The sequence below is a fragment of the Ixodes scapularis genome, unplaced genomic scaffold, assembly GCF_016920785.2.
Source record: "Ixodes scapularis isolate PalLabHiFi unplaced genomic scaffold, ASM1692078v2 PGA_scaffold3__209_contigs__length_174095766, whole genome shotgun sequence".
Taxonomy (NCBI): Eukaryota; Metazoa; Arthropoda; class Arachnida; order Ixodida; family Ixodidae; genus Ixodes; species Ixodes scapularis.
This window is the reverse complement of record NW_024609868.1, coordinates 73,061,638-73,085,199: the sequence shown is the minus strand read 5'-3', so window position 1 is coordinate 73,085,199 and position 23,562 is coordinate 73,061,638. Positions and strand designations below refer to the sequence as shown.

The window sequence follows — 23,562 nt, the reverse complement described above, 5'->3', positions numbered from 1 at the left end:
TCGCCTGCAACCCACACGGTCCCACACGCATACTTCTGCGCCGGCCTTTTATGGGGGGCAATGCACCGCTCGGATGGCCGATTACACTTGGCCGCCTTGTGGTGTGCAGACGGCCAGAGATGGTTTAACATGCGGGCCACCTGGTCAAATGCTGTATACCACGAGGTTGCCCCACAACCTCATTTACCAAAGTAATTTGGTGGATTAGGCGAAAGCCATGCACATATTTTACACCGTCTGGGTGCGACCCCAAGTCGTGTTTATGAAATGAGCGAAGGCACGGCTTTGTCACACAATTTTTTTATTGTTCTCCAGAGGTGGAATTCATACATCTTTTCACATGCAGACACCGAAGCATCTCCTTTATTTCCCAGACTAGCACTCACATTTTAAATTCCTGAAGTAATGCACCATATTGGAAGTGACGAAAGACCACAGACATTCTGCATAGGAAGTGCATACCATAAAATACTGCACATCTGCCCATTCCGCACTAAGCGCCCATTCCCAAATTTGTAGAATCTGAGAAAATATGCACATTACATTGATATGTAAAACTGATGACCGGACAAGCGGCCATCAGCCCCATTTTTTCGCGATTATCTCTAAATTTTGAATGGGCGCTTGCCCGGTATTTTACGATAGGAGGACACTTCCATTACTTGAATTTGTTGTGTTGGCATGTCACATTCTGTGTACTGAACAATCAACCAGTTTATCTCTCCTGGGGGTCGTTTGCCCATCTTAAAGAAGCCCATGGCGTCTCAGTTTAAGCACGAAAAAATCATCTGGCTTGGACATAATGTCAAATGCAACAAAGGTGCAATAATACTATCGTAAAATCCTGAGCAAGCCCACTCAAAGTTTGGAGATAGTCGCATAAAACTGGGCGAAGGGCGCTTCTTAGGTCAACAACATGTAAATATATGTCCTTTGTGTATTGTCGGAGTGTTACAAAATTGAGGGATGGGCTCTTATTGTAGGATGGGAGGCTGCTCTTAATTTTATGGTTATATGCAGTTCCTACTATGTAGCGGGGGTGGGGGGCACATTGCTTTTCCTTTTTACGCCCGCATGGCGCAACACCACTGGCTGCATGTGCTATGATGCGAAACCAACAGTTGCGCTCCACCGCTAACTCTCTCGTTGCCTCGCTATGGTGCGACCAACACGGGCAAGCAAGATATGTGTAGGACCTAGAGATAAAGCCATTGCTTTAAAAGTACCGACATTACACTAGAACAGTCGCCCATGACAGTAATGTCTGCTGAGAGTTCCTAACGAAATACAAAACAAAATTAATGTTTCCTGTTATAAAACAAGCTACTCAAGAGGTAGTGGCTACAAACTGGCAAGCTTTCCAACAAAGTAAAACATGCAGTTTGGCTTAGGATTAATTTTTTTTTAGAAACTGTCTCTGTCCGATTTTTTCGATGCATTTCAAAAAGGTGTTGCACAAATCGCACGGTCAGAGGGCAGGCTGTTCATATTGGTTCCACGTGAAAGGTAATCTGCAGTTGGCACTTCCAACTTATCAATTTGTTTTGAAGTATGCACGGAATACTTGCTGTGCCAATGCAAGAGATAAAAAGTATGTAGCAAAAGCTGTGCAGAAAGGACAAGTGGGTCCTGCGTTCGGAAGACACGTGGCTATTCAGTAACGCAAGTCGCCGCCTCTATGGCTCGAGGCAAGGGCATTTTTTACATTTTATGTGCACACATCTTTCTTGGAAGCAGACATGTCCTACAAACTCGCCCGCTGTCCTCCGAGCAGGGTGATAAGCACTCGTGGTAAAGAACACAGCACGCAACGCTATTGCAGAACCAATGCTGCAAACTTGAACACAGCTGGTAGAGGCACACATTTTAATTAAAAGGTGGTCATCCTTTTTCCTTTTTCTCATCTGCAACAGCAATTTCTGGAACACCATCCATGCATAGGCCTTAAAACGCATAATTGTTGATCCAGTCGAACCGTGTGCCTCTCAGACAGAGTGGTAAAAAACAGGAAGGGGGGGAGGGAGGTGGGGAGGGGCGTTTTCACGACTGCGGCAGCTGCTCGATGGGCGTGAAGAACTTGAAGTCGTCCGGGAACAGTTCGGCGGCGCGTGGGTACATGAGCTTGTACGACTGCCGGATGGTGACGTCCGCCACTCCGGCAATGTCCCCGATCTCTGCATTAAAGTTGAACGTAAAGAGAAAGATGCAGCTTGCCGCCAAGTGTGACGTGTCCTCGGACTGCTTGATTTGAAAAGGAATGCCTCTCCATTTGGACACAGATATCGATGTAACGAAAGTGAAATGGCAGAAAGCCCTCGGTGCGGGCTTTCTGCTTTTGATAACACTTTGTCGCACGTGCGGCTAAAGCCCGGTGGGAGACACAACAGGCATGTGCTTCTTAGCACTGAATTTTGTGCGTGCCGCTGTTGTAACTGCCGCTGAATTTTTAGCCTGTGACTGACTATGGCGACTGATAACATGTACACTGCCAAAGACAACACGAAAAACAACATGTGGAAGAACAGGGACGAGAACAAATTTTGGAAGCCCATGTTACTGGGTGGTTGAAAGAGCACTGCATCACCAATGACTTATAACAAAAAATGTTTTTTTTTTTTTTTAACCTGAATAGAAGGGCTTGGTAGTCGAGTCTCAACCTTGGTGGTGCCTCATCATTCGCTCCACTTTTTCCTTTTGTGAAATGCAAGTATTGCGCAACGGTACTTGATTCCGACTAATGCTTATTTTACCTTTCTGAGACTTCTTGTCCTCCGATGCTTGCGATGCCATGTAGATAGCAGCGGCTGCCACCGAGATGGGGCTTCGCCTGTGACGAAATTATAAAAGTAACCAAAGCGTTTGTTACCACCACCCTCAACTGCCCCGAGAAAACCGTCGCAACTCAAATTCTCAACTGACCCGGAGACGACGTCCAACTCGACTGCCTTGCGAGCAATGTGCGTTGCTGCTTTCTGAACAGACGACGGCAGCCCCAGATTGGAGCAAAACCGAGACTGGAAGATGAAGTGAGAGAGCAAGTTGTTAGAATGCGTCGGTGCACCAGTAAGAGGCTGCTCAAACAGACAAGAGATTGTTGTGAATAGAAAAAAGGGTAGATAAATGTAAACTGACAGTAGACGTTTAATAAGACAAAATTGTGCCTGAAACTAAAACGAGAAAAGTGCTGCACAACCTGCATCAGCAAATGACTAGAAGGAGCAGTGCCCTAAGGTTGCTTTAGCACCCAGAACATGCAAAAATTTCGGAGAATAATCTGGAACATTTCAGAAAAGCAACGATAAGTAAAATAGAGAATTGGGCCCGCGGGATTTGAACCTCATACCACCGCGTGTGCTGCCAACTCTTCCACGCACATCGCCACATGCTGCACTCTGAAGTTTGCCAGAAGGGGAAACGCACGCTGTGTCGTTAACAACTATAGTCGGTGACATGCTAAGAATTCAGTAAATGTGTTGCCTCCAACGCGACAAAAGGCAAGGAGCGTGTGCTGGATGCAAAGCTTACATTGAATTCCTAGCCTGTCACCGAATACAGTGAAGGAAGAGTCGAGTTGTGAAGCCGAATCCCTCACCATGAAGTCGCCCGTCGTGATGAGATCGACGCTGGTCTCGAGGGCCTTGAGAATGAGCTTGAAGCAGCGTCCGATCTCCTTTTTGGATACCTTGGACACGGCGCATATTTCTGCACCGTATATCCGACAAAAAGGACAATGAGGAAGCTGAAATGGAGGGGAACACAGGGTGTTTTGTGTTGCAAATGCAGTCACCTTTGAACGTCCTGGGTACCCCTTCTTGGCGGCAGGCGATGTACAAGCAGGCGGAGGCAATGGCGTCGTTACTGCGGCCTTTCAGCGTCTTTCCGTCGTGTACTTGCTTGAACAGCAGGTTGGAGCGGTCCTGCAATCCGTTTCGACAACGGCAGGTTCGTAAGGGCATTCCAACAGCACAGCTTCCCAGGGTGTCCAGTATTTACCCAATGGCAACAATAGAGGAAAGGCGAAGTATCGCAAATAAACTGCAGATAGAGTACACTGAGCTATCAAGTAAATTTCAAATTGATGCAGAAGTAGGGAATTTCTGAAGCATTCGCTTGTAAACATTTTACAAATTAGGTACGGCAGTTTATTTTAGCTAACATTGTTAGTATCATCTACACATTCACACCAAGACTGAAAGAAGTCTGCAGTAATGGTTTAGTTGTGCGAGCTGCACCATTCTGATAAATTCCCATTTGTCTGCACCTTAATACATCCAAAGAGACAAAGTGGACACAATTGTGCCAAAGAGAGCTCGTCGACCTGCGAACGAATCAATTTCCTGAAAGAATTGGTGTCTTCGAATGGCAACCTGCTCAAAACACTTTCTGTTGGCAACCCGATGACCAACCCGGTTTTGGTTTTCTCAGCTTTTCTGGCTTTCGGATCAGAGGCATTTTGCAGCAGCATATCATGCCATGCCGTTCCTTGCAGCTCTCAAGAAGTGCAGCTCAGTGACCTTTAGTTGTGCACCCTAAACGTTTCAAGTAAGCACTGAGGATGAACAAAGGCAAATCATTCTTTTCTTTCTCAAAACTACCGCATGTATACTAACGCTTTTAAGGCACTTTAGATGTCCGGCAGAAATCGGAGTTTCTCAATGTATCGCGCTGCGATTTACTACAGAGGTGCAAGCAGGCGGTGGAAGTTTACAGTGAAAAATGCCCACGAAAGGACCTACCTTGTTCAAATGAAAAAATAAAACACAAATCTGTTTTGGGCAATCTACGCCGCCACTTCGCAAACGATGCACGCATAGAGAGAAGTGCTGCTGACGGGTTATGATAGCAGACGATCTGCAAAAGGACCCGAATCAGCCGGCGCTCCTTCAAAGAGGTGTACGCCATCTGTCGACAGCACTTCTTTCCAAGCGTGCATCATCTGAGAAAAGGCAACAAAAATTACACAAAACAGTTTTGTTTTTTTTTCCTTTTGAATGAGGTAAGTATAGTCCTTGATTTTTTTTCGCTGCAAACTTCCACCACCTGCTTGCACTTGTGTAGTAAATTGCAGCATGATACGTTGACAAATCATTTTTGCGGGCCGTCAAAAGTGCCTTAAAGGGGCTAGGACATTACATTAAACAGGTAGATTATTACTGCGAAAGCATTCACTGTTCCATGGAGCGAAGCCAGCGTTGTTGTCTGTAGCAGCGAAAAACAGCACCGACGGCACGTAAATTCCCACTGACTGAGCGAAACGGCACCTAAATTCCCATCGGCTGCGACGCGTCATGTGGCTCCATAGCAACGGTGACATCAGTGCTAAGGAGCCAGCCTAACTGCTGGCGGCGCAGTGGGAGGGGGGACGCGGGTATGCGCAGGCCTGACGTAAGGCCTAACTTGAGGCCTATCGTCACACTTTGAGGGCTAACGTCGTCAACCGGTACGCCCAGCTTTTTAAGGTGAGGGGGGAACGTGGGTATGCGCTGGCCTGACGTAAGGTCTGATGTTAGGCCTAACGTTACGCTTTGAGGTCTAACGTTATCAACCAGTACCCGCAGCTAAGGGTATGATGATGAGAGGGCACATGATTTCAGCACACTCCCGCTGCTGCTTCACCCAGCGGCGCAGCAGTCACCAGCGAGCCAGGGCGGCCTGCACGGTGCACCGCCACACTACCTGCCGGCACTGCGGCCGCTTCTGCTCCCCTCAACACCGAGGAACATGGCGGCACCTGAAGCATCTATAACGTTGGCGGCTGTTCAATTGAACATTAATGCTTTCGCATTCACAACTCATAAGAAGTGCTTACTTGTCCTCGTAATTTTTTTTCTGAAATTGAATGCTCGTAGGTTATTCAGTATACACACCGAGTTTTGCAATTTTTAGAGCTCTGGTAATCGCAATAGTCAATTTACGAATGTTGATCATTTTCGTCCAGTCACCAGGCAACACTGCTCAAGTTAGTTACACCATAGTGCCCATTAACCACGTGATTATAATACTTAGTTGAAAGCTCTCTCATTCTAGGTGCCCCCATGCTGGCCCAGCTCGCCTCGCCACTGTACGATTGCACGCTCTTGCGCCACTTGCTACGCCAACGTATGCTCTCGCTCTCGTCTCCTTGCCCTTTGACCTTCCACTGTGCATGCACGTGTGCAATCGTCGTCGTCGCTGGAGCTGGTGGCGAGCCGGTCGAGGTCAAAATGACCAGTTTTTTACATCTTTTGATAACATCACTCTCGTCACTGCTGCGATCAGTGTCAAAAACTTCGACGAAGCTAGTGATGCCGTGGACATCACCGTCTCGAAACCGTGTGCTTGAAACACGGAGGGCAAACATGGAAGCTGAAGCGCGAGATGCTGAGAGAGCCAAGTCTGAAACTGCTTGCAAGGGGACGCTGCGCGTTGGGCAAATGATGTCACCGACCCAACAGCCACGGTGGCCTTTTCAAATGGGGTGGATTTGAGGGTTTTGACATATAAATTGATTTATCCACAAAACTATCGCGCTATTTTAAAAAACAAATTTAGCAGGACCATAGGAACACAATAGGCCCTGGCAGTATGGTTATTTCATTTTACTTTTGGCATGTCCTAACCCCTATGCGTTAGTTTGCATGCTGTAGAGGTGTGCAAACACTGAAAACTTAAAATAATTTGCAAGTAGTAATTGCTATCCAATTTGATTTGCAACATGCTTTTGCTGTTTAGGAGTATTAGAGTATGTTTTAACATTCACGGTGATAGAAGCGGCATTTTACCTTTTGTAGCAGGCAAACTATTGGCTTGGAGCAGCCACTGACGCTTTTGGACCAGATGCCAACAACTGCTAGCACGTCACTTGAAAATTAGAATTTGATTGCATTGCTAAATGAGTTCATGTCTGATAATGACGGAAGGTTCCTCTTTATTTCTGAAGCATATTACTTAGCATCATCTTCTATGGTAAAAATGGTTAGGGTGCAATGGATAGGCTTCTTTTTAGAAATAAGGCTCAGCTCAGTAGGTTCCACTGAAAATTGGTATTTAAATATGGTTGAAAAATGAAGCGTAATGCAACAGTTCAGTTGAGATAAAGCCCTCTTTCTTCCTTCCCCTTTTACACTCAATAGTTAATTTAGCCTGTAAATATAATTTCTCTAATGTCAGCAAAAATCAACTTATCTGCTAAAAAGACTATAAAAAAAAAATATGTACCCCAAGTTTTATGAACACCAAACTCAAGATTCTAATATCATAAACTGTGAAAACAACCAGTCATAAATACTATGAAAACCTCCTCATTCTTTTGTGTTTTAAAAGTGACATTGTGCTTTAGCGGCGTTCAAACCAGAGTAGAGTCAAAATTAAAGGAGTCATGAAACGACGGGTTGAAACGGGCATGACTTTGCAGAGGTGGAACGGACGTAGTCCGGACCAAGTATACTCGCACAGACTGCCACTTATTCAGAAACTTCTTTGTCGCGGCGAACTTGCGAGGACAAAAGGGGTCTATTTCTTTCAGTCTTGCCTTCGCAAAGCTTGACGATGCAATTGTGGGATTGGAACCACCCGCCCGAAGACAATCAAGTGCAGCTCATGGATTGGGCACAAGAACTGCGCTAGCACTCGACTTCGACTCGTAACAATCAATGCCTCGGCAAACACTTGGGTAGTGGCTCGTGTCCAAGCAGTGCGGTGATGAGAATAGCCGAACTCTAACAATGCCTGGAGCTCAGCACGCGTTTTCTACTTTGCCAACCCCAGCGCGTGGCTATGATCAACGTTGGCGGCATAGGACAGGCACCAGGCCACGTGGTCACTTGTTCGGGCTCCAAGTTGAGGGAATGAACGATGCTCATATTTCTCTAACCTTTTTGGCGACTGCCACTGCCTAGAAAGAAAAACTAAGGCAAGTTTATTCAGTTATTAATGCTAGGGAGCGATTCTAAGTAGTATTTAGCGAAAGTAGAAGTATTGTTTCATGATTCCTCGAACTACCCTTCCAATTGACTGCTAACTACCTTGACTACCGGATTTCTTCAAATATAGACCCAGGTTTTTTCTCTTTTCCTGGCACAGCCTTTTAAAATTAGGGGTCAGTCTATAGTCAAGACCAAAGAAGGTTGACCTGTAACGGTACCGAGCATAATTTCCGAGTCAATGGCGCTAATCCAGGCCCTCGCCCATGTTAGCCGCCTGCTCCTAGCACTCCGGTGCGAAGCGGTGAAGCTCAACGCGTGCGCGTTGGCGTGAGGCCAAAGGGCGACACGAACGGCGCAAGTGCCATGGTACACTGCAGCCACGGCATAAAGGCATGCGACAGATATATTATCGGGGGTAAAAGACCCTGGTTCTGGCTGATAAATGCAGCTGCCATCCCACTGTTAGCTTGGCCTAGCTCGTTTGTCTATACTTGTTTGTCTTGCCTCGGCGGGATCTGTAATGGATCCTCAATACGTGACTTTTGCGAGCGCAGCGAGCGCACGGGGTTGCGGGCCCAGCTTGTTTACGCTCCGCGAGAGCTTGAACTGAACTTCGCCCATAGCGCCTGCCTGGGAAGAAGACACCGCTTGTGCCTGCGTGGGAAGAAACCGCTCGACAGAACGACCGGAGGCACGCCACGTATACGCACGCAAGAAACCCTGTAATCAGAAGTTAATCTAGTATAATAAACGCTATTTCATTTTCTCCAATCAACGTCGCATTAATAAATAACGGAACGTCAGCACCCGGCCACCGCTGACATGGCGCAGTCGACAGGATCCACAGAATCCAACGAAACCGGTGACCACGCCCTGATCACGGACTCCAACAAGGGAACGGAAACCACCAATCAGGACACAATGCGTCAAGAGATACAAGATATCAAAATTCAACTCCAGCAACTAATCCTGGCCTTCAACAACGCACTTTCAACACGACACCCAGAAAATGGCGTCAACGTGACGGACCGAAACAGACCAGAACGAGAAGTAACCACGACGGATGCTTCTGCGCTGGGCACGACAACGCAGGTGAGCGGCAACGCAACAACGGTTAATTTGCTGTCGGTCATCGTCCAAACGCAACAACAACTGGCCGAGACCCTACGACAGTCCACGAGGCCCCTCCATGTCCACTCCACGAGCGACACTTCGCACGCGATTCCCACGTTTGAGGGGGAGTCATACGAAAACGTCGCTGAGTGGCTTCGAGAAATCGAACGAGTGGCTCTCCTCGCAAACTGGACACCAAACTTCACTCTGCTCAACGCCGTCACCCGCCTTCACGGTGCCGCACGAGACTGGCACAAGTCATACGGTTCCCGGATCGACGACTGGGAAGTATGGAAGGAAGCCATCAAGGAACGCTTCCAACGAAAAATGGGACTTCAACAATTTTTGGAGTACCAACAACGCCGACAGCTCCGCCACAACGAGAGCATTGTGCAGTACATCTACCCGAAGAATGCTATGCTCGAGCGAGCTCCCTGTGAGCTAGGAGCCAGCGAACGCATCTCTTCCCAGGCTAAAATTTCTAACTGGGACCAGTTGGCACCTCAACTGGTTTCAACTGGGACTAACTGGTCCCAACTGGGAAGCAACTGGGACTAACTGGTCCCAACTGGGAATCAACTGGGACCAATAGGAGTCCAACTGGGGCCAGCTGAGGGGTCAACTGGTTTGAACCATTCCCAGTTGGGAGTCAACTGGTTTGACTCCCAGTTGGGAATGGAGTGCACTGGAACCAGTTAGGAAAGTAACTGGTTGGAGCGATTCCCAGTCGGACTTCAAATGCCTTTCCCGTTCCCAGTTCACACTGGGCAACAATTTGGACAAGTTGGGGGTGTATTGACCTTTGCTAATGAAGAAAACTAAAAACACTAACATTTTTAGATTTATACAAATAGGGAATTTTTAATTACTGGGGTACATTTATATATTTATAACAATAATATAAACATTTTAATTAACTAAACAATTTTTTAATTGGAAAATATAATTAGTGACAAAATGTGTTCACCTAAATGAACTTTTAGTGCATTATTAAAGTATATTAAAATATTTATTTAAATACCTACAGTATTTTTTTTTCTTTTAATGAATAAATTTATCTTTTCACTAATCAGAGCTAGCCGGCCGCCGTGGCACGCGGGTGCGGATTAGTGGTACGCGCTGTTGACAGATGGCGCTGCCTATGCTGACGCCGGAGTCGGACGGACGCGGTAGAGAAGGGTCGCCATGTCGCCATCGCCCAAGTTGGCGTCGATGAAAATGTCAAAACTACAGCTGCGCTTCTTTGGACCTAACTGTACACACACCATGGTGGCGGCGGTGAACTTCGAGGATGGAAAAATGCAGTTCAGCGATCGGAGGGCAACCAGGAAAGACCGGACGGAAGAGAACACGCCGCGGAGAGCACAATGGCGAAAATGGCGGGAGGTCTACCTCGAAAATGTTCGACTGTTGTGACAGAGATTGCAAGGTGGGAGCGCTACCGCATCTTATCAGGACTTCACCTGCGCAACGCAGGATCACGGGTGAGCACCTTTCTTCACGCGATGGGAAGAGAAGCTGAGGACGTCTTCACTAACAGACGCCAGCGGCCGATCTTCCTTCATCTCATGAATACCACCTCTGAAAAAGCGATTCAACCGTCGCAAGCAAGTGGCTAAACCCAGAGCGTGTACGTCACCGAACCTATTTAGTTCCATTCTCCAAGTTTTTTACAATAAATTCTTGTCAACCTTCCATTTTGTGCCGTGTTTCATTGTTGCTGGAGTTGGTACCAACTCCAACTGGGACCAATTCCAGCTGGGACCAACTCCAACTGGGACCAGTTGCAACTGGGAATTGTTCCATAAACCAGTTGCAACTGGGACCAACTGGTCCCAGTTGGACGACTTCAACTGGGACCAGTTGTAACTGGGAATTGTTCCATAAACCAGTTGCAACTGGGACCAACTGGTCCCAGTTGAAAATTTTTGCCTGGGTTTAATCCTGCACGGAATCACCGAGGACAAGTGGGCCAATTCCCTGGCAGCCCAAGGCTGTAAATCGGTCCTCCAGCTGATTGACTGCGCGACGACTTTGGACCACCGCCGTCCCAGAGAAAAGACTCAACCACGCAAACAAGGCACGCACGAGTATTCGACATCAACGCAGCAAACGACAGGCGCCCCGACCAGCACCCTGACGAATGCCCCATCACCGAAACCCTTCAAACGCATGAGGCAGAGCAACTGTTTTAATTGCGACCAGCCCGGTCACTTCTCCAGGGACTGTCCAGAGCCGAAAACTGCAGCGACCATCCGTGCAGAGGAGAAACGCGCAAAAAAAGGGCGCGGGTCCAAACGAGAAGAATGTTCACTGCTTCTTGCGCACGACAGGAGATTCTCTCCCCATCGTCACCGCCTTTACGGATAACCGTCCTTTGAGGGCGTGCATTGACACTGGAGCCAACATATCGATCATCGATCCCAGGGCACTACCCCAGGACGCTTGCGTATCGACGTGGTCCCGGGCAGAGGAATTCGTCAACGTTTTGGACAACAAGTTGATGCCTGACAAGTGCACGTCTCTGACGATCAGCGTTGGATCAACGACGGTCAAGGTACCGGAAATACTCATTCTTCCACTCCCCAAGTCAATTGACCTACTTCTCGGATCAGACTGGCGCCAACTCGCTAACGTGGAGGTCACGTTTCACGTTTCGAACGACATAACCATCGTTGAACTACCTAAGCGTTACGATTCGCCCGCCGAGATTCCAAAAACGAGAATCTCCGGAGAAGCTCTAGTGTCCAACTTTCACGAGAAACTGCCCCAAGCCGAACGCCTGGCCATGTTCGTGAAGTTCGAGCCAGCACATAATGACATCGAAGCAGCCGTAATGCAACGAATCCACACGGCTGTGGACAGCATTACCGAAGACGCTTCGCCGGAAGAACGCGAAAAACAACTTGGAAAACTCTCGAGCTTCGGCCAAAAGCCGGTACGACGCAAGGAGCAAGACTCCGAGATTTAGAATCGGCGACTCCGTTTACTGCAGCATCGGAGCGAGGTCAAGCACAATGGACCCGTTCTTCGAGGGCCCGTTCGAGATCAAGTCCTTTCCAACCTGAAACACCGTGGTCATCAAAAGGCTGCATTCCATAAAAGGACGACAAAACGAAAGAAAGGCAAACGTCGAGCAACTCCGCCGACACAATACACGCACACCAGCGGCACCGAAGTTATCCGACACCTACGTCGGCCGAGCGCTCTCCGGCGCGGATGAAAGCGATGAACGTGAAGACGAGAACGGATCCGAGGCCTCAACGCGCGATGAAGAAGACTACGGAGCACTCATCAGCGTCGAGGATGACGCTGTGGGTCAGCAACTGTCAAGGACGCGCAGACCTCCGGCCTACCTTGCGGATTACACGTTGGAGTGATTTGAGGACAAATCAATTTTAAACCGGGGCGTGTTAGCTTGGCCCAGCTCGTTTGTCTATACTTGTTTGTCTTGCCTCGGCGGGATCTGTAATGGATCCTCAATACGTGACTTTTGCGAGCGCAGCGAGCGCACGGGGTTGCGGGCCCAGCTTGTTTACGCTCCGCGAGAGCGTGAACTGAACTTCGCCCATAGCGCCTGCCTGGGAAGAAGACACCGCTTGTGCCTGCGTGGGAAGAAACCGCTCGACAGAATGACCGGAGGCACGCCACGTATACGCACGCAAGAAACCCTGTAATCAGAAGTTAATCTAGTATAATAAACGCTATTTCATTTTCTCCAATCAACGTCGCATTAATAAATAACGGAACGTCAGCACCCGGCCACCGCTGACACCACTATTTTGCATGTTTGTCCCGCAACTTTTAGCTCCTGACATCGCCAACATCGTCTGAAAATTCAGATGACGACGGGGTCAGTGCAGTTGACGGGGAAATCTCTACACTTTGTTTCGGCTTAAGTCAAAGAGAAGGCGACGCTACGTGCCAATGGGACCAATCAAATAGCTTGAAAAGCACAACATTATGGCATTCGTCATCTATCTGCACGTGTTCTATTATCGGCTAAACTAATCAAGCGCAGCCAACGCCCCTAAACTTGCACTTTATTATGTCCGTGATTGTGCGTTTCGGCCAGCGACTGTGCTCTGACCTAAGATGAGACAAACTAGCATAAAATACCGAGCATCCGCCCATTCTATGTTAAGTGCCCACCCGTCAGTTTTGTAATATTTGGAAAATACACGAAGGACGTATCTTTACGCATTGACCTAAGGAGCGCCCATCCCCTAGTTTCCCATGATTATCCTCACATTTTGAGTGGGCACTTCCCTAGGATCTTACGGTTTACAGAGGGCAGAGATGCTGTGAAATGCATATTTGTACTATTTTCATTTTCCTTCTACTCTAAATACTAAAATTCAGCACTAACAAAATATTTTTATTTTTTGCTTTGTTTAGGCCTATTTTGGCATAGGTGTGGCACAATTCCTAGCAAAAATGGCGCTTTGGCACAAGATGTAGCAGACTTTCGTTCATAGCGTAATTTGGCGCAATACTTCCATCGTTGCATTCGAAAATTACGAATAATGTTGTCAGAATTTTCCGATTTCATACATCAAGCATCACTGCTCCGGAACAGTGCTCTGGTGCCAAGCTTCGCCCCTTTGCACAGACGCACATGCGTGAAGCTTCACCGTTTCAGCATTGGCGTGCTGGGAGAAACGGCCGACGTGTCAAAGCATCTCGGTTGGCTCTATGGTCTCGGAAATTTCGCTCGCGTTGTAGGTTAGCCTTCTTCAGATATCATTACAGTTTGACTCCGATTTTAAAAGAAATACCAGAGAAACAACCTCAAACATGAGCTTTCTGCTTTTGATTCATCGCACGTGCAGCCAAAGCCCGGCAGAAGGCAACGAGCGTGTGCTAGAGGCAGCGCTTCTACTGAATTTTTAGCCTGTCACCAACCATAGTAAGCACTGGATGTCCCCAAACCACTCACAACTATCGTCTTGGTGAGGTTGATACGGTCCGCCATGTTGCTGATCTCACGGAAGGCATTGACAAGCGCTCTGTCGGAACTGCTCATCTGAAAAAGGAAACAGGGTGCCTTTCACTGATGACACAATACAGCGAACAGAATGTCTGCAACAGGGCAGACGGGAATGTTGTGTTTAAGAAAAGCCTAAACGTACCGTTTTCCTATTCTGATACTTGGCTGTGCCGGACTCATCAAAGCTGGCATCTCCCGTCCCCTTTCCGATCATGGTGGCCAAGTCACTTCCATTGAGCAGAGGGTTCTGAAAATTTCAGCCGATTTCTATGTAAATATTAGAACTGTCAAGACTCGGTGCAAGAGCTAACTGGTACCAACAACACAAATCACAAAACAATGATATGACATTGCTAAGTTCGACTGAAAGTATGACTTTTTATTATCTTGCCGACGAAGAAACATTAAAAAATTGAGATGCCACACAACATTTTGCTAATGTTTAGCACAAGCATACATTCTATGGCACAAACTCAGCCTGTTGTATAACATTTAGAAGGAGTACAGCCCCAGAAGCGAACTTAACATTTTACCGCCCTAAGCAGCCTTTAACAGAGCTGCCCCCCACCCTCCCCTCAACCTCCGTTCCCCATGGTCAGTGGCCATGGGGAGTGGAAGTTGGGGGGGGAGGGGGGAGTAATTAAGTTTAGAGTTAAAGTTTTCAAAAGTAACTAGATTTGGAGCTAGAATGTCCAAAGCAGCTAAATTCAGAGCCAGATTTTACAAAAAGAGCCAATTAATTTGGGGGCAGCCACAAACTGGCTGCCCTTCAAAATTCTGCTGCCCTAGGCAGCTGCCTCCCTAGTGAAAAAGCCATTTGTATGAGAAATTTCTTGTGTTACATAAACACATATGAATCATACAACATATATAAGAACATGTAATAACCATATAAGAACAAAACTTGAGTTCTTACACAACAAAAACATAACTCCTTTTTTTCTTTTTAGTTCAGAGTTTTCGAAAAGTATCATTTGTTACACATAATGCTGCCTTGGATGTCCAATTTTGTCTGGTGTAATTATGAATAGCAATAGTAATTTAACACATCATTAATAATAGTAAATATAATAGATAATATTGAAGAGAAAGACCTGACTGTCTACTTCAAATAAGCCCATTAAAATGCCACAGCCTCTGTTCCAAACATTATTTAGGCTTTCTCTACAAAATAATGTATCACAATTTTATCATTTGTTTCAGCTATTTTACATCAATGGCCGAGACTCTTTCTACCTGTCCGTTGCTTATGCTCAAAACTATAAAAACAACTCTCCAGACTGGCAGACCTGAAGCCTTCTTAGAAGGGGACAACATTTTCAGAAGCAATTACATTTCTTCTGGTCACAGCAACACGAATTTGGTGCTGCATTCTCAAAGCGGGAACAATGCCATAGTGTCGGTCGAGATGATTATATTAAAGTCAAGCTTTTGTCATCCCAATAAAAAAATAAGGTAGTAAAAATACTGAAGGGCACAATTCAAAAAGTTTCAGCATGTCTTCAAGAGTGGGAAGGTTGAACACTTGCCTCTGACGCTCCCACACGGGCAGGGTCATTGTTGCTTTTCTCGTTGGGGAACACTCTCCATTCTGTGCCGACATCTACGATTCTGTAAGACATGTGGATGAAACCGTTGATGTCCTTCTAGCAAGTATCACCAGTCACAAATAATCAACAAAGGTTTATAATGTAAAGAGATTCACAAGCAAGAATCTGCACTAAAGTCATAAAGGGGTGGAAGTAAGTAATGGGCTTGAGTTGAGCTAGTTAGTGCATTACTAGGATAAGGCCAGCTTGAACTTAGGAGGCAAAAAACATAAAAAACAAAGTAGAAGAAAAACAGAGATAGAGATACTGCCGGTATCTCTCTCTGTCTCTCTTCTATCTCTGTTTCTTACGTTTTTTTCGTCTTCCAAGTTCAAGCTGGCCCTAACCTGGAAGCAAGCTTCAGCATCTTGTAGCAGGTCTGGGAGCAGCAAAAATGCCCCTTTGGAGCTCCTTTGGAGCAGCTCAGGAGCCACAAAAGTCGAGTTTTGTAGCAGTATAAGTAAATCACGTAACATGGGCCTATAAGTTGAATTAACTGAATTACACTGGATTAGTTGAATTTTTAATGTTGTATAAGGGCAAACATGTTTTTCCAAATACAAAAATAACACAACAAAAAAAACATCTCCACGTGATGTTCCAGACCCATTTCCAAGCACCTTTTTCTTAAAGGAGCTGTGCAACAATTTCAGTTGTTTGCTTAAATAATCGGGGAGTTGGTGTCTCGACCTTTCTGAAGTAAAGAACAAAGAAATGCTTTTGCCTGCATGTCCTAGTTTTTATTTTAAAAATTGACAAAGATTGGGTCTTTCGGCACCTCTCAATTCCTTCACCATCTTCCGAGTCACGTGCGCTGTGACGTGAAAGGGGGACTAGCGGGTTTCCAATGAAGCTCTGTCTCTTTCTAAAGCCATCAGTGAGCGGCGAGAACTCACCCGCTCACAACCACATTACCACGTGCTTGCAGAGCGCAATCAACATGGAGAAAGGAGGAAAGTCTTGTCCAGGTTCGGCCATCCCCATCCGCCTCTGCCCCCGTCCCCCTCCGGCTTTTGGCGGCTGTTTGCGGTAGCAGATAGAGCTGACGGTTTTGTTGACCTCGGATAGGTAGCGCCATTAAACCTCCGTACAGTAAAAGTTTTGCCGATGATAGCAGGTTTTTGACGCATTTATATTTATGTTGGAACGACAAGACTTAAAAAAAATTACATTTTATCGAGCAGGGTATTAGCACAACTTGCTATCTTTTTACAAGCCGCCCACTGACATCACGCTGCATGATTTCGGGGAATATTACAATTTTTGCCTCGCGATTACGCGGTGGAATCACAACATTTCAAAGGAAGGAGATCTGCTTTCTATCCTTTGTGACAAAATAAACAATGTCAAAAGTAGAAGATGCAAATTCTTTCAACATTGAAATCGTTGCACTGCCCCTTTAAATATAATCCAGCCCATAGCATCAAAAGCAAACGGTATAATTGCAATTCATCTGAATGGCAGCTATTGAGAACTGTCCTGGCAGCAGGTTAGTTCCTCTTATGGATTTCCAATAAAGGGCATAGTACACAAAAAGAAGCGCAACTTAGGCCTCATCATAACAAAACATTGTGCCTATTGAACAACCAATATCTCCAGTTCCATAAATCTACTGAAAACAAAACCATTTGAAGATCCAACATTATGGTATGAAATAAAACCCTATATGTACTGACTACAGTTTTCATTACTAGGAAATAGAAATCTTCAAAGTCCCAGTTTAGCAAAGGTATTCCAACACTCAAGTTAACAGAGTATAAATCTACTCCAACTGATACAAGTAGAAATGCATAGAATAAAAAACTTTATCATATTATCCCTGCTCATACATACATGCTTAACTCTTTCCTGACTGTGCCCATAGGCTATCGATCACCGGTAATTGATGGTTTCTAAACTCCGTCAAGAAATGAAATTTAGAGCGGACAATTATATTCCACTATCTCAAGAATAGCTGAAGAACGCTAGTTTCGGCTTCAAAATAGGTGTAAGCTTTATCACAAGGAGGTGGGCTGTAAAAACTAGTCCTACGGAACGGTGGTTGCACTTGACTAATGTGGCCAACTGCTTGCATCAGGCTTCGCAACAAAGATGGCATTATTTACATAATTCAACTGTATTGTGGCATATTTTTTAGACCTCCAGAGCTCTGGGGACACTTAAAATTATGTCATAGGCGTCGCTTAAGAGATGGTTGTCGGCAAGCACCACTGTCATTTCCAAGGCTGTTCTGAGCCAGCGTGCACATTTTATGTTCCCAGCAAGGCACACCAATCTTTTTAACATGAGGGAACTGCAATCAAGGCTATGACAAAACCAAGATAGAACACAAAGAAAGCACTCTATTAGAGATGTGAAGTGTACTATCTGTGCTTCACCAATAGAAGCATTTCTCTGTTGAAAAGCACATATGTTACGGAGGCTAACTCTCTGATGAACCAAAAATAGACAACGTTAGAGTATACTAACTTCAGAAGTAATAGCCATGGGTATGGGGCACATTTTCTATATCCAGAGTTTGTTTTATTAGTCGTCTAATCTGACATAGCTGTAGAAGTTTCGGCATTTATACGCCCTCCGCACGTACATCGCATTTTCAAAAAAGAAAGTTTTAAAACCTTTTATTGACAACAAACAAACCTCTGTTTCTTTCAACTGAACAACTAATTGGCCACATTTTGATATGTCATTTTTCTCCATACGCAAGTTAGTTAGGAAAATAAAAGTGTTCGCGCAGATCCTTTAAATATTGCTACTTTTCCCGTGGTCAGGAAAGAGTTAAACCCTTATTATAACAAGCCTGACTGACTAGAATATTGAGGGTTTCATAAAAAAAAAAAGAAAAATGACTGACAAAACGGAAGGTTTTTTTCACAAGTCAATTGCTCGGATGCATTCTAGTGCAACAGTTTAGAGTTTGCGTCACTCAGCAAAACATTACCACTGTTCTTCTTGTCCTCCTTGTTTGTGTGTTAGAGTGTGTATTAGCCTCGTACGTCATTTACGAGAAAGTTTACAGATGAGAAAACAAATCATTTTTTTTTTATTGCTACGTTTAGGGCACGAATGAAGAGTGCAGAAGCGGTCTCAGCAAAATAAAATGCACTAAACATGCGGAAAAAAAAACCGATGCCAAATGTTTAATTTTGAGAAGTAGTTATTGTATTCCCCCGAAGATTAAATGACAGGCGAAGGCATGCCAGCACGTTGTTAGGTACAGTGCTCCTCAAACTTAACGCCGCCACTCGGTTTCGCAAATACTGATCCATTCAATTTTATTGCATGCTACCCAAACATGAATTGATCGCTGCAGCTGCTGGATTACCTTCCCCTGGTTAAGTTTTCACCGAGGACGCAAATCTTCACCAACCATTTGGACTGCTATGTTCAGGAATAGCTCAAAAAGTAAAGAAACCGAACCATCTCCTGGCGGCGTTAAGTTTGAGGCGCACTGTACATTCATATACCATAAAGTCCAGAAAGAACACCCATCCAAAATGAAGAGATAGATGGTGAAGAATGTGGGGTAAGCCGTGTTTGGGGATGCTACAGAAAAAAACAACTTGTGATAAGCACGAAAAGAAGGAGAGGGAGGGGAAGGGGTAGTCGCCACTATGAACTACATAAAACAAGAACTCATGCTACCACAAATTGCAGACACGACATATTTTGAAACACGTTCTGAGGACAAGCACGTTTTATTGAAACTTGATTTAGAGGAAGCGGAACTTCAGTTTAGAGAAACGCCGTTTATCGAAGAGGGGACGCTGTTTAAAAAAAGGATCCCCTACTTCGTGCCAGTGTTGGGAGGTACTTCAAGTACATTGCACTAAAGTACCACTTCAAGTACAACTCCCGGCTTCAACATTTCCCAAATATAATCTTGTAAAATTTGTACCACAAAATGATGCCTTGTCAACTCCAAAGAAATAGTGAGAGGGATATTCTAGTTTCACCAGAAACGCGAGCCGACGACGCATAGCTCCGTTCCTAAGGAGGGGAGGAGGGGGGGGGGGAGCTTTCTTGCAGCATTTCAAACTCTCGCTACATCTCGCTTGGTCAGCACAGGAAAGGAGGTTAAAAATATTATGAAAGGACACTCCTCCATGGGAGTATTGCTTGCAGAACCTATGGGGCTGACATCATGCTATCTCCTAGTACGTGTGACCTTCTTGGGTGCAAGTGAGTGCAAGCGATGCCATATTCAGGAGTCGGAGGGACTTCTGAATTGAGGGCCATTTCCAAAAATAACTTTGTGGCTAATTGACTTTATCACATATTCGCCGCCATTTCCGAAAATAACAGATGCACCTCCGATTACCCCTAAAACAATGCATACTAGTTAAAAAAAAATAAGACTGTATAGGGGAACGAAAGAGCATCATGAAAGATTGATTTAAAAAGTACTTTTACTTTACTTTGAAACTACATTGTATTTATAGTACTTTACTTCAAGTATGTTGTGCCCAGTGTACTTACTACTTTACTTGAAGTACATAAGCTTTCATTTACTTAGTACTTTACTTCAAGCACTTTTTAAATGCACTTACCTAACGCTACTTGGCATGTGTATCAATGGGAAGGAAGTTAACCCACCCGGCCCCCCAGTTCCTGCAGCTTCGCCGGCAACAGTCTGCGGCGGCTCATTACAAAAATGTTAACCCACCTGGCCCTCCCATACACGCCGGTTTGCGCCAGCCCAATTCTCTAAAAGGAGGCTCATCACCATTTTCTCTAAACTGTGTTTCTCTATAAAGAGATTCTATAAACGGGAGTCTCTAAACCGGTGTTCACTACAATGAGCTTCTGTAAAATGGATGCCTCCGGCTACGAACTCGCATGTCACGGGAACAGATACCGCGGATTACGGGGTCAGCAGATTCACCTTTCATGGTGCGATAAGCGCGGAAAACAGCTACAAACTCATGCATCGAGGAAACCAATATACACCAGATTGTGGACGTAGCAGATTTGCGTGTCACAGTGCAATAAGCACGAGTGAACCAACGGAAAACACGCTTGTCTCATGTATTGATACCGCAGATTGCCCGGTTGATGTGAATCCCGTCGAACATCGCATGATCGATATCCGGCGGGAATCAGGAAGGAAGGGGGGGATGTTTAAAATTTCTTATGTTATGGATATTCAGCCCGCCCAAAATAACGGAAATTGGTGATCTCTCAGGGGTGGGTGTTTATACGAGACTTCATGGTATACGCGATTTAAGGCGTGTGCAATTTCGAATACATGCAAGCATACTCAATGCCACATTGCCAAAAAAAAATAAAAAAGTGAACGATTACTTGATGTTTTTTACTTCAGACATTTTCAGAGACCAGACACCTACACGCCGTTGTTGGCCGAGCTATGGCACTGACAACACAAAGCAATGCGCCCAAACAAGTGCTTGAAGGCACCGGTATGGGGTACGGAACAAAACACACAACTTCTATTGTGTGTTGCTCATTTTCGCCCAAATACGGTACATGTTTTAACAATAATAAAAGCATTAACTTTCATTAACTTTTCCTCGCTTTTGAAACGGACAACTTAAACAACCAACTCGTGCGGTTCTCCCTCGTGCTGCTGGCGCTTGACAACTCATCAACATAAGACTATGAAACGAAACGGAACACTGGTTTACCGGGTCCGGAATAAATCATGGACATTCTCGTTGAATGGAAATAGGCAGTTGGAATTTGTTTTCATCAAACGAGTAACCTGCTTTGACACTGACACGACTGCATCACTGTCATCACTGTGCTGGCTCCAAAACATTGGTTCAGAATTATCTGAATGAACACAACATGGTCAACCACTGTGGCAGAAAAGATGAGTACTCCAACAAATGTAGCGACTAAAAAAATATTTTTCGGCTAGTTTCGGAGCAACATTTGAGCTTGGGAGCAGGATGGCACAGCGAAAGTGGATTGGTGCACAATGGTGAAGCTGGCATAGTGCCTTCACCCCTGGTCACAACAACATAAAATTAAATTAGATTAAATTAAATTACACACACACACACACACACACACAAACAAAAAAAAAAACAAAAAAACAAAAAAAAAACACCTAGTTTGAACAGCTTTTCAGCAGAGCAGCTCCAAAATTTATATCACACAAAACGGCATTCTCATCTGAAAGTGGCATTATATTTATTGAGGTGCATGATGGTACGACAGTGCATCTGGCTTATATTTTCTGAGGTGCATGATGACACGACGGTAAATAACAGTTTTCAAGTTATGCAGCAGTGCAAAACAGATAAAATTAAAAGCTGGTTGGCAGAAAGAATGCAATGAGAAATTCTTTATAAGAATCCGTGCATCAGCAGTTACCTGGCCTACAGGCAGTGGCATGGCCAGGAATTTTCTTCAGTGTGGGTGGGTGGGGGAGGGAGGGGGGGAAGGGGGGAGGGGTCAAAATGCATGTGCATGTTTTAGGGTCGGCTGGAATTAGGCGGAAAATGACATCCAATGCAAAGTTATACGTCAAGCAAGTGTTCTAAAATGCGTCTGTGGCGCACTGAAACGCAAGGGAGGCACGCCAATCAAAGTGCAACATAGAGAAGGAGTAGAGAACATGCGATGACGAGGCAGCCAAGCTGTGACAATCACTGGTTGAGGTCAGGAAATATGGCGTGCAAGTTCATCTGCTCCTTGTGCACGAGCTGTGCAATGAGCAGACAAACTTGCACGCGGTATACATTTGTACCGTCGCAATACAGGAAGACTTCTTATTGTAGAATCAAAGAGTGGACTAATCATCAGTATGAGGTGCACTAGAACCGCTTTATACCTCTCTTCCCTACATGGTAAATCATCAGTTCCCTTACCGTAAATGAGTGTTTCCGACAAAGGACCTACCCCCCAAACAGTGGGGTAGATCAAAGGTTACCCGGTGTCACCCGCGGTGCCGAGCGGCAGTTAGCTTCCCCCAGCTGTCGCGACCAACAGGTGAACAGAGTTCAGGGAAAGTCAAGCAACTCAACGTACCTGTCTCCGACGACGAGACCACACTGGGGACATATCATGTCCCCAGCTCTGTAGTCCTCCACCAAAGCCGCATCGGGATGATCCGGACAGAACACCCGAGCGTTGGGACCGCTGCGGGGATTATTAGAAGAAAATAATAATGAAAGCAATACTCTAAACAAATAGTGCGGAGTTTTCGTCATAGATCGCTGGCGTCGACACCTTCCAAGGTGCAGTCCGGCCTCACCTGTCAAACTACGTCTACGCAACTGCCAAAAAAAGCTGTAAATTTTACAGGAAGGTTGATTTCAGACTGCATTAGATATCAAAACAATCAATTTCACCGCCTCTTGCGAGCTCAAATTCGAACATACAACACCGTACTACTAGCCACCATAACCGTTCGACAATCACGCTGAGAATATTTTTTTCCTCTATTTCCCGACAAAACAAGAAAATGCGTACAATTTGTTTTCGTAAGATTTTGCGACGTAATATTATAAAAGCATGCTGCTTTTGTTTTTCATTTTTCAAGATTTCCAGGACCTGTTGAATGCTGTTCCACGGGCTAACGCGTAGGTCGGTTCTACGTAGTGACATGCCCTCGACTAATGAGCTCGGTTGTGTTTCGAGAGATTCCCACCCGTGAATGTGACCACGTTAAAATCACATCGGAAATAAAGTGCGGCAATGAGTGATCGTCAGAAATAAGGGACATATGGAATATTTTAGGAAAAGAAACAAAGTTCACCAACCGAGACCCCGATGCCATCTTCGTTTGTAGCACCAGCGCCGCTGCCGCTGCCCCGACGGAATGTTCTTTTTCAGTTTTATTACAAAAACAATTTTTGTCACTATATTTTATTAACACTTATATGATATTGTTTTACGTACATGTGAAAGCAATAAAAACGTTAATTAGAAGTATTTTGTTTCTTTACTACATTTACTAAGCCAGTTATAAGGTTTTTTTCTCTATTCATCCCTGATT

At 45.4% G+C, this 23,562-nt stretch overlaps 1 protein-coding gene across 3 annotated transcripts; it reads right to left on the bottom strand.

The window, feature by feature from the left end:
- Positions 1 to 284: 284 nt before the first annotated feature.
- LOC8042231 (transcription initiation factor IIB) lies at positions 285 to 23,381 on the bottom strand. Of its 3 annotated transcripts, XM_029990444.3 has the most exons (10): positions 23,327 to 23,381; positions 22,593 to 22,703; positions 15,537 to 15,618; positions 14,150 to 14,254; positions 13,957 to 14,043; positions 3,788 to 3,917; positions 3,593 to 3,702; positions 2,920 to 3,014; positions 2,751 to 2,827; positions 285 to 2,174 (listed from the first exon to the last, which is right to left on the bottom strand). In XM_029990444.3, exons 1-10 carry the CDS (start codon positions 23,341 to 23,343, stop codon positions 2,041 to 2,043), a joined length of 948 nt encoding a protein of 315 aa, XP_029846304.1. In that variant the 5' UTR covers positions 23,344 to 23,381; the 3' UTR covers positions 285 to 2,040. The 3 variants fall into 3 exon arrangements, with proteins under 3 accessions (XP_029846304.1, XP_040355290.1, XP_040355291.1); XM_040499356.1 differs by having other exon boundaries at positions 3,593 to 3,917; positions 23,327 to 23,372; XM_040499357.2 differs by lacking the exon at positions 23,327 to 23,381 and adding an exon at positions 22,819 to 22,946 and having other exon boundaries at positions 3,593 to 3,917.
- Positions 23,382 to 23,562: the final 181 nt, after the last annotated feature.